This window comes from Rosa chinensis, chromosome 2, assembly GCF_002994745.2.
Source record: "Rosa chinensis cultivar Old Blush chromosome 2, RchiOBHm-V2, whole genome shotgun sequence".
Lineage (NCBI taxonomy): Eukaryota > Viridiplantae > Streptophyta > Magnoliopsida > Rosales > Rosaceae > Rosa > Rosa chinensis.
Genome location: NC_037089.1, coordinates 33047205 through 33059693, shown reverse-complemented (window position 1 = coordinate 33059693; position 12489 = coordinate 33047205). Strand labels below are relative to the sequence as shown.

Genomic DNA, 12489 nt, shown 5'->3' with positions numbered 1-12489 from the left:
TTACGGACGATCATGGAGGTGCATAGAGGCTTTGACCCTGTCAAAACTCCTAAGCATCTATCAACACGATGCTCAAGTTCCAAACCGAGATATAATCGTGTTCTCTCAAGATCCTTCATCTCAAACTCAGATTTCAAGTGTTCAGCGGTTTCCCTTAACTCTTTAAGGGCTTCCAATGAAGATCATGTCCAACATGAACCGCGATAGAATCAGAAACTTGTTATGGAAACGCGCGAGTATATCCCTTCTGAATCAAGTAGTCACTTTAGTGAGCGTTTCAACCTTATTGTAAATGCGCTCCGTAGTCTAGAGCCACTTGATTTGAGTAAATGAAGTTTACCATGAACCTTCATATATATTCCATATCTAGATCCCCATATAGATACGTAGTGACCACTTTTGTAAGCTGCATGTTCAATTATTCGGAAACTACCAAACTGACATGGTAGTGGAGTGTAATGACATCCATTACGAGAGAATATGTCTCATAGTAGTCGATTCCAGGGCATTTTGTGAGAAGCCTTGCGCCATAAGGCGAGATTGTCATCTCTTTTGCTCATCAAGCTTTCCAATGAAGACCCATTAGTTAATAGGTTTTATGTTAGGAGGTATTGGTATCACTGGCTCAAAAACCTTATTCTTCGTTAGAGAATCCAACTTAACCTGAATCGCATCTTTCCATTTAGGCCAAATTTCTCTACGTTGGCATTTATTCATCAACGAAGCATGGTTTGATATCATCAGACTCAACAAACTCATGCGCAACGAAATGCGCAACTACATCATCAATTATGATGGAGTTTCTATCCCACGTCTCATGTACACTAGTGTAAGTTTCAAAAAGCTATATATTCTCAAGAATAGGTTTTGACGTTGAGGCGTCCCCCAACGATAACCATAATCCGGAAGATTCTCATGAAATGGATTTTGAGTCTTGATGATCAAAGGATTGGAATGTGCCAAAGTATCCTTCGAACCCACGGGCCTCCCATGCATCCAGAGCGATTGACAAAAGATGACTTAACAAATACATCATTTAAAGATTGAATTAAACATGTAAGGACTAAATCTTACAAATAAGGATAATTTTCTCTCCACTTGCGACATGTATGAGATTAATTTACTTTTTTATCCTTAACTACTTCTTTTGACTTCTAATCCCTTTATAAGGATTAAATTTTACAAATAAGGACAATCTATCTTCCACTTGCCACATGTCATGAGTTAATTTACTTTTTTTTACATTTAACTACTTCTTTTAACTTCTAACCCTTTATGCTATTTTTTTTTTAGAATAATCTTTTTATGTTACTTTGTTGCCATGTGTCAATAAAACATTTACAATTCTAACCTTCATGCATGGATAACTAAATCTTAATTATTTTCTTTAATCCAAACTCTTTTTTGTTCAAATCCTACTGCTTGCTATTGCACTTGTACTCATGTTCTGCTACTGCACTCGTCATTGCCTAATCTTCCTACTAGACTTGTCCAATCCTGTTATTGCACTCGCTGTACTCATACTCGTCCAGTTCTGCTACTGCACTTGTACTCATGTTCTGCTACTGCACTTGTACTCGTGTTCTGCTACTGCACTCGCTGCACTCATACTCGTTCAGTTCTGCTACTGCACTTGTACTCATGTTCTGCTACTGCACTTGTACTCGTGTTCAGCTTCTGCACTTGTCATTGCCTAATCTTGCTACTGCACTTGTCCAATCCTGCTACTGCACTCATACTTGTCCAGTTCTCCTATTACACTTGTACTCGTATTCTGCTACTGCACTCATCATCGCCTAATCCTGCTATTGCTCGTCCAATCTTGCTACTGCACTCGCTGTAATCATGCTCATCTAGTTCTGTTACTGCCCTCGTACTCGTGTTTTGCTACTGTACTTGTACTCGTGTCTTACATCTACAATGTGCCTGTTAAAACAATTTCAAGAAATATACTGATAGAAATTAGTACGGCAAATTTGTGTGGTTATGCATCATACTTTTCAAGAAATGCAATGACAGACACATTGGGATTGAAGGGTCAAGTTTTTGAATATTCAACAGCTAATTTCCTTGAAGCACTCTATGTGTATAACTTCTCATCAACTAAAAGATCAAGAATCTGTTACTAAAGATAATGATGCAACCCCATAAGCCAAAATACTCCTTGTACGAAATCAATGCAATGAAAACAACCTTCATTCTATCTCTAAAGAACTTGATTTGCATCAGTCAAAGACCAATAATCATATAACTGCAACTACTTCACCAAAACATCATCCAATCGAAATCACCAAAGCTACAAAGATAAACAAATGACATTCACTACAAAAAATATGTCCTTTTCTGACTGACTTTTTCCGACCAAATCCTTTTTTCGTCGGAAGTGACATTATTTCCGACCAAAAATTGTTTCCCGTCGGAAATACAAATTTTGGATGGCCATTATTTCCGACGGCAAACAATCTCTGGGAAAAAGTTTAGAGTGGGGTCGGAAATAATTATAATTTTGCGGCAAAAGTTCCCGCTAATTGTTTTTCCGACCAAGTGTGATGTCGTCGGAAAATAAATGGTTATTTTCCAATAAGAGTTTGTTTCATCGGAAATTATAGTGTTTATTTCCGACCACATATTCACCGTCAGAAATACCCAAAAAAAAAAAAAAAAAGAGGGTTAAAAGTGGCCAATATATATATATTCCTGCATTTTTTGTCTTCATATTCTTGCAAATTTGGTCATAACATAAATAATGAAAAACCAGAAATAGGTTCATCATCATTCAATGCAACAAAGTATAGCCACTATTAGAAATGTCATATAATAGTAAAAAAGTACACAGTAAGTAGTAATCCTTTTTTTTTTTTTTAAGAAGCGAACTAAGAGCTGACTCTTCGCCCTTATTCGAAATTTTATTGATAAAAAAAATATACAAAAGGGAAGGGGGACTAGACCAAAACCACTCCCAAGGAACACAAAACAACAAAGAGATACAATTCAAATTTATGTGAACACCAACATATACATTACAATGCACATTAATAGGCCTAAATTTTATATTTCAGCCAAAAGAAGCTATCTTTCCCTTAATTCTATAGTTCTTCAGTCACCAGATTAGAACAAAATCGTTGACAATCACTGCTTCCAACACACTATTCAAGGACAAGAAATTCTTCTCGTAAATGGAATCAATGGTCACAATGTTCGAATGCTTCCTTCGCTTATTCTTCTTTCGCAATTGCTTCCTGCATTCTAGCATTTTCTTCACAGGCCTATCCCTATTTTGCTCATGCCATGAGTAATTGAATCAACAAAAATTCCAATCATATCTAATCCCAAACATTTCATCAGCAACCAAACACAAACCGAAAGCCATAACCTAATTCGGCTAAAAACTCATACCTGTGAGAGATCATAGAGCAAAATCGTCATCGTAACGCCGCTGGAGTAGGTGCTGTAGGTCTTGAGAATCCGACAGGTGATCCAATTCCAGCTGGGTCGGGCGGTCTCCGCCCCATTTCTGTTCGGATCTGAATCTTCGTTGGTTTCAGGCAAGAGAGCAAACCTGGCGTAATCGATGAATTTGAGGAGGGGGTCTTCTTCTTGTGGTTGCAGATTCCAGTCTGGCGAATCGACTAAGTTCATTTCCACCGAGTTCACAGTAACCCTGACGAGAAAAGGAACCAGACGCAGGTGGTCCGCAATCATTTTGTCACCGGAAACGGAAATTTCAGTCAGATCTTCTTCCGGGTCGCTGGGTCGAGGTGTCTTGATGCTTCTCTGTTTTGGGGTGCCGGTATTAGGCCAGTGGCATACGCGTAAATATTTCATCAAATTGAGCATTTTAGTCATTTTCCATTAAAAATGGGAGTCAGACTTGCATCATTTGACTTTTGGGCCTGAGCTCATATCCTTGTTTGTATAAATTTTTTGAAAGTGAGTTTTCTGTGTTTACATCTTTGGTCATGTGCTACTATGTAATTTTTAATTTTTTTTGCTCTGCAATAACCAAATCTTTTCTTTTTTATTTTCTGAAGAAAAATAATAATAATAATAATTTGCACATGCAGAGCATGTGTGGAGAAATGCTAGTATATATATATATATATATATATATATATATAAACCACATGTATTAAATATAAAAGCAGAAATTATAACAACTTAAAACTGTGCATTTATTTTCAGTCGTCATATTCACTTGTCCCTCACAGTTCCTTAAAAAATGTCCTTAGGTGAGCAAGTATATATATATATATATATATATATATATATATATATAAAATGTCCTTAGGTGAGCAAGTATATATATATATATATATATATATATATCGAGAGAGAGAGAGAGAGAGCGCGAGCATGCATAGACGTCGTCCAAAGCCACCGTCAAAATGAGTTTTTCTTAGGCTTAACAGTGTATTAATCTATAGATGATGCCTATTTCGAATTATTTAGGTTTAATTATCTGTTGGGCTAAACATATCAGAAGATCTTAACGATACATGAATAGTCATAAGACGTATTTAGGGTTTCTCCCTCTCTAACCAGCTAGGCAGGGAAAATAGAATTTCATGCCACTATGAGACTCTTCAAATTAAACAAAAAAAGAAACCCTTTAATCTTGTGAGAATTATAACTATATATGATCTTGATTCGAGAATTATAACTAAATTAATCATCATCACACACAGGTCTTGCAAGTAATTAAATAAACTCATGGCCGTGATATACTCACTTATATATGCTAAAATGCATACATGATGTATCAATACCCGTATGTGTTAATTTATGTAGGTATACACATGCATGAGAGAGAGAGAGAGAAAGAGATCATATATTTAATAGCTAAATACGTCACTGTTTTATTAATTCCCGAACAGAGTCGGCCAAACAAACTCTCCGGCCAAGTTCCAGAGTACTAGGCAAGCTGACTAATTATATATTCTTTTATAATATGATAGTACGTAACCCAATTGAAAACAGTTATGATTATTCTCACCACCATAGTCAACAATATCGTAACAACCTTTTCAACAATCCACATGACTGACCTTCCTAGCGAGTTAGCTATCCCCGGCCTTCCATCAAAATATAATATCTCTTTCACTTTTTAGCTTTTAGTCACAGTCATACTCATGATCAATACCTATTTCAATTCCTTATTAATAATAATTAATCAGCTTAGCTTCCACAGCCTAACTAATTAATCACTAAGTACCTCATGATTGAAGCTCAAAGCTGCAATATCTCCCCGGCTACCTCCAAAGGTTCTGAATCCAAGAGCTGGTCTGGTTGTCGGAGTTTCCGTGGAAGAGGAGGTGGCAGAACTAGGCATAGGCGGTGGGAGCCAATCCAATGCCCCTCCACCGCCAGCTAAGGCTGCAGCGGTACTTGCACTGGGTGTACCAAGTATTCCAGCGTTAACATTAATGCATTGCTGGTGAGGATGATGGTGACTCGATTGTTGTAGCAAGCGGATTTGCCTCTTCAAGAACTTGACATAGCGAATGGCTTCGTCTAACATGGAAGCAGTGTCCATTTTCGTTCCCCCGGGAACAAGTCTTTGCAGGATCCGGATCTTTTCGCTTATCCTCTCCCGCCGGTGACGCGCAGCCACGCTCTGCGGGTCGTCACTGATTCGGACGTTCCTCCTTTTCGGCTTTTGAATTGTGGCAGGATCAATGTCCACTGGTTGCATCGCGGCGATCTTGTACATCATTTCCTTCATAGCGCCCAGCTCCTCTTCCTCTTCCGGCTCCTCTTCATGTTGAATATCTTCTTGATCCATAAAGTTACTATAGTTCCCAGGTAGAACTAGTTGTTCATGATGACCAAATTGATCATAATGAAGGTGAGTACTGGATGACGATGGCACTTGGTGATGTAGTTGGAGAGGGAAGTTTGGCCAAACTGAATCGTACGAAATTTGGTGATGATGAAGGTGGTGGAGCTGGATGGGATCTTCCATTCCCACATGATCGTCGTGATGAACTCCAGCGGCCGAGATGAGGTTGTTTCCCAGCTGATTGTCTAAGTAATTGGTGTGATCCATGCTGATGTATATACTATATCTGAGTTTTCCACTACTTCTTTTGATCAAGAAAGATTCCGATCTAACTAGCTAAAGTACTCCAACTACTGGATTCTTAATATGAATAGAAATAATTGTACCATCTATCTTGATTGATAGCTTTTTGCAAGAGCAAGCAAGCACATCGGCCGATCAGAGGTTATGAATTTTGGTGGTTGAAAAGAGATGAAAGACAAAAAAACCCTCGAAAGGCTAGGGGCCGTTCCAGAGCAAGAGAAAGAGAAAAATGATTTGGGAGCAGATTTTTAATGGGGCATGATCGATGATGCAACCAAGTACTAAAAGAGAAGATGAATGTGTTGAAAATATAACAGTAGAGAGAGAAACAGAGATATTGAGTGGGACCCATGACGATGATCAAGTAAGGGTTTGAAATTAATTTTATATTTCTTTTTCTGGTAAATCTCTCTCTCTCTCTCTCTCTCTCTCGGGTCAAGGATTGCACCCACTGATCAGATTTCAGGCTTTACTAATTAGCTTTGCTAGCTAGCTAGGTTTCTCCATTCCATTTCTTTCTCTCTCTTTTTCTCTTAAATTAATTGATTATGGCTGACCCTGATCATGGTAGTACAAAGCAGCTAGCACTGAAATCCTAGCACTGCTGCCCCTGCAATTGCTTGCTTGCTTCTTTATGCTTTATGATTCTCTCTTCTGTTCTGTTGTGATGTTGTTGTTGAGGTCGATAATGACTTTCCCTGCTCTTTTAGTCAATATCTGGTTTCTTTTGCTGCTTTCGTATTGGAGTGAGGTCTGGTAGCCATAGGTTTTAGTCTTCCCACACACACGCACGCAAAGCTTTAACTTCTTATCATCTTATTCATATGAACGTACACAAGCTTAAAATTTTCGCTTTTGGTTTTACTTAACATTGGTTTCTAGTAAAAGATGATCAAATATATGACTACCCAATAGTAACTGCAGATTAATTCTAAGATTCATTTTAATAGATAAACTTCCTATAAACCTATGACTATTATGTTCTCCTTCTAATTGAATAAGAATTAATGTTGGATGTTTAGAGTGTTGAAATGCTTTCTCAAAGTGAGAGAAAACCCTAACCGTCAATTTTTTTTAAGCTTTAAATTTTAATTCCTAAAAACCCAAATTCAAAAAAAAAATATATATATATATATATATATATATATCATATATCATATATAACTGTTTCATTTTGCAACAGTCGTGTTACTACACAAATAAACTCTTTTACAACGCAACCCTACATTACCGTACAAACTACATCCTAATAATCTCTTTTGGTATTTAGAAGGTCTTGATAAGCAGTTCTTCTTCTTCTTCTTCTTCTAATCATGTATTCGTGGTGAAACATGAGATGTTTGATCTTAATCACAACTTGCAATTGAGCTAATTGCAAAAGGAAAACCCTACTGAACGACCTGCCCTAATGAACCTTATAGGTACAAAAATTTCGAGGGTTTGGGGCATCGTTAGTTAATTGAAAATTTGAAAAACTAAGTACATCCTTCTTTCATGTTTTGAAATAGTTTACAAAATCTTATGAGGTAATAGAAACTTATAGTGTAGAAGAATTAATAGGGATACACACTTTTAAATTTTTACCGAGGTCTTAAGTTTGTATCTCACAACCAATAACATTAATTATCAAAATTGTTTAAAAAAAATCTTTTATATATGTGTGTGTGTGTATATATATATATATATAGCAATCATAAAGATTTACCTGATATCCAAAACAATATACACAATATATATGCATATGTTTGAATTGCATCACCCTCTAATGTGCTGGATCAGACGGTGGGACAAGTTTCTTATGTCAGGTCTTTTGTTTTCAAGTGCAATACTTACACACAGGGTCACTTTCTTTGCATCTATGTTATAATTCTTTGTTCTCAACTCTTGCGCATGCAAAACGCAATCATTCTAGGGTTTCAGTTGTGTTCCCAGAAACCCATGATGTAACGTTTCAATTTGCATGGATTTACATTAAATTTATCAGTGTAAAAACCAACATGTATATCCACCTATCCACATATACATGTATTCCAATATATTCATCAACCATCATGTCTATTTATGGATATACATACACATGCATACATCTTACATGGAGTAATCAGAGACTTCGATCATGAACTACTGAACTAGATGCTAGAATTGGCAAAATTCACCCCATTAATTAACAAAATTAGCTAACTTTTTCTCAACATATATTCCATTAAGTGATTCGTAAAGTATACGAAAATTGTAAAAGAGTAGAGAAAAAGTTAGATATATGTTATAAGCACACATTAATTGATTCGTAAAGTATATGAAAGTTGTTAGAAGTAGAGAAGAGTTAAATTTGGTTATTTGTTTTAATAGGTGCTCATGGGTAACCTATAAACTTTGTGTAGTAGCCCATTTTGTCATCTTCCACCCGTTTGCTGGGTACTTATTATTATGGTAAGTTACTATTCACATGAGGAAATAATTCATAGAGGTAATCTTTTGAAACCAAAGTAAGGATATCGGTTTGGTGTTCAAGGGGGTGAGGGAAAGTTATAAAAGACTTGTTGGTCACTCTAGAACACAAGTGCGACTACGGATTTCCTTAAGGTACATGCTGAACCTAACGCGCGCTCGCACACAGACACACATATATATGGACTTTCCTAGCTAGTAAAACAAACAAGGCCACAAGTAAACATTAGAAACTTCTATGGATACTATGCATGTGATGATAAAATACACACACACACGTACATTAGAAATGTTTCATAAAAGTACAAAATCATTTGGTCTAGTGACATAAATCTCCTATTTATAAGTGGAAAATCGTGAGTTCGACTTACAATAGACTAACTATTGTATATAAATTACTTATTTGATCAAAACAAAAATGTTCCACTTGAGATTTTTTCTTTTACTATTGAAATTTCAAAGCAAACCAGAGGAAAGGTTCCCGTGCATGTTTTTTTTTTTTTTTTTTTATAATTCCGTAGACATGATTCTCTTTTTTAGTAGAAACGTGCAAAAATAACTTATTATATAATAGTTTTAGAATATTCAACAATTAGTATGTAAGTCGAATTGAGGACCTTGCACTCAATAAGTAAAAACTAATATGAAAGCAAGGTAAGAGCCATCGCCACTAACATCTGAATATGGTATAGTCTTTATTTTTATTTTTATATAGACATACGAGACACTTTCAAATGTGCCTTGATCTTCAATAGGATTGCTCTCCAACAGTTACATATACTACACTCAATAAGTTGAAGTTACTAATCATAACTTTTTAATGTATAATGCATGACTGTGGGAAAGAAGAAATTTTATTATATATATTAGAAAAGTATATATAAAAAAAAGATGTTGTAATCTGAGTCGCATGTCGAACAATAGAAAGAACACAAATTTTGCTTTAAAATATATATATATATATATATATATATATATGATAATTCCTACAGCATTATGTCATGCGAAAGGAAAACCATAATCACAACTGTGTCAGGATTCTAGCTTAGGTAGTTCTGTACATAGGAAACATAGCAATGCTAGTCAAGATAGGAATTCAACTCAAAGAAAATGGCGATCGATGAATTGCATGCATCGATCTATTCTTCTCTTTTCGTAAAGTGGTCATTCCAATGGTGTTTAACCAGTTCGATTCAAACAAAGCAGTATTGTCAAGAAAACAAGACAACCCTAGATAGCTAGCCATCGATTCCCATAAGATGGTCCGGTCTCTATAGTAGAGTTGCAGCAGAAAAAATGATTAGGGAAGAACATTTTTAAGGATTGGGATATCGCAATTGGATGAGATCTGACCAGAAAACGACTGCATTTATTTTCCATTAATTTGGTTCCTTATAAAATGCCATACAAAAGAGAAAAGGGGTCTGAAAAAGCAGCTATGGATTAAAGAAAAGGGTTGGGGGAGTGGACATGAAATTCAAAGCTCTGCTTGGGAGTCTGCACTATTCTGCAGGATTCATAGTGACTGGCTTAGAGTGAAGAATTTCAAGTTTCCATTTTGGGAGAAAGGTCTCAAAAGCGATGTGTTCCATTGTTGGGTCTTTTTCCAGGCCTCAGAAAAGAAAGTAATTAAAAGCTATACTTCATTGGAATTGCATGTATCATGGTACTGTCTGTTTTTTTAGCTCTGAAAAAGTGCCCAACCAAAGTGCACCTCCTATTAATCATCATCATCATCTTCTTCTTCTTAATTAAGTCTAAGTCATGCAGGACTTGATCGATCGAGCATATTGTTTATACATAACACATGCACAAACTAAGCTTTAACCTTTTATAATTGTAATCAATTGATCAACTAGCGCAGCCACGAAATGCAGATTATTATTAGCTAGCTGATCACTTAATTGTCATTTGGTAGTGGGAAAAGCTAAACATGCTCATAGTTAGGTATCATGATAATGATAATGAACTATAACTTCAATAAAACAGTGTAATTAGATAGAGCTTAATTATATATGATTACACTAATTCAAACTGTATGTATAATGGCAATGGCTTCCTTAAGTTTAAAAGAATTAAAGAAACATTTATTTTTTAATAGATTGACACCCACTATTGATAAAAAAAATGTTCTATAAAAAGAAGTTGAAAAGTATATGTTATAATTAGGACAATATAATTGACGTTGAAAAAGTATTGTTATATATTTTTAGCTCTAAATTGAATTTTGAAATTGTGCATGAATCCCATTAGAGCTACGTACACTTGAGAAAAGTTAACACATGGTGCGAAATTTAATCCTCCCTTAGTCCCTTGTGTTAACTTTAGCTGGTGATGGAGAACTAAGATTTGAATTAAGATTACAATAAGTTAGTAGTTTCGATTATATCTACCATAGCAATCAAAAACAAATCAGGACACATGTCAAATACACACTACATGAAATTAAAGCACATGTGATTTGTTTAATTTATTCAATTTAACTAGTAGGGCATTTGTATTATTGTGAGTTTGATATTTTTTTCAGATAATTTGGTCGTAGTGCACTTTTTATTTCTGATTCAAAACTTTGACAGTAGGCGTTTCTGAACCTTGCGGCACCAGGCGATCGACTCATTTGTCTCCCCTAAATCTAAGTCTAACCTTAAGTACATATATACCACTAATCCTCTTTAGGGTTATAATTTGCTCCAAGTCGCCAAGGAAATGGCCACAAGGTTGAAATCGACTTTTGTGAAGTATCTCATCAAGTGAGCATGCTGAACTTTCGTAGGATTTATATGATCTCTAGTTTGCTCGGATTGACCGTTTTCACCTAGTCTCCAAATAGCTTATTTTTCTAATATCGGTTTTGTGGATCTTGAAAGTTCTATACCCATAAAAAATGGTGAGGTATTATTGGCAGTCTAAAGCTGTTTCTTCACTCATAATTTGTATTAAAAAATAATTCTTTCAATCTTCCTTCACATCGATTGTCATATATGCATGAAACTGATGAAAGACCTTTTACTTTTCTTGCTTGCCAATATTTGTACCATTTTTTTTTTTGTTATCACAACAACCTGTCGTCTATGAATTTTCTCCCTTACTTACCAAGAGGTGACCCAAAGCACTAGATCAAATGATCATCTACCATTTTGCCTATTTGAAATTTTGAAAAAGAAAAAAAAATTTACTACACAGTGAACGGTACACATACAATGACATTTTACAGGGACTTTTTTTTTCAATTGATTATTTTAGATTGTCCTTTCAAAAAAGCATACTAGTGAGGCTCGTAACGAAACTCACAGCCTTAGCTGTCCAAGCCTCTCTTTGATCACGAATTTGTCAAAACCATTAGAAGATAGCTAGGGCTTGGAAAGTTTCCACTCTAGCTAGATTTCAAGTTCGAACTCGATCTCGATCCACCTTAGCATCTAATATACCAATCGAAGTCGATAGAGATCTTAGCATAGACAACCCAAAAGCGTTCTTCTTCCTAGTTCCTACCTCATGTTATGTTAAGGTAAAGAGGTTAACGACCTAAACCCTAAATCGTTCCAGGTCCTGGTGAGTCCCATGACCACAGTAGGCTATAGCATAGTTGTCAACAGCCACGAGATCAATAAATCCCTAATAGGAAGCTTTAGCTAGCCTATAACCTTACACGTGCGATTTGTGGTGCCCTAAAAGCATTGAAGTGGACCCATTCCCCTACTCTTGCTGCACGTGAGATCCGTACACGAACGTTTTGCCCCCATCTTGTTGTGTTTTTTTATTTATTATTATTTTAGAAAATACTTGCATCCAAACTCTCTCTTATTTGCATTCAGTCGGCAATCTATTCATGATTTTGTTTTTGTTTTTGAAAGAGGGCCAATGCGGCTGCCCTTAAGCCTTGATCGTTGATGAAACCGCAGAATACATTGGGGAGAGGGACATAAAACCTGAACCCCAAATTACAGGAAGCATAGGGA

The 12489-nt window shown here is 35.9% G+C and overlaps 1 protein-coding gene across 1 annotated transcript; it reads right to left on the bottom strand.

Annotated features, from left to right (window-relative positions):
- Positions 1-4863: 4863 nt before the first annotated feature.
- Positions 4864-6712, bottom strand: LOC112184164 (transcription factor HEC3). The gene has a single exon (XM_024322438.2). The coding sequence runs from the start codon at positions 6044-6046 to the stop codon at positions 5198-5200; it is 849 nt and encodes a 282-aa protein (XP_024178206.1). The 5' UTR covers positions 6047-6712; the 3' UTR covers positions 4864-5197.
- Between the last annotated feature and the right edge of the window lie 5777 nt (positions 6713-12489).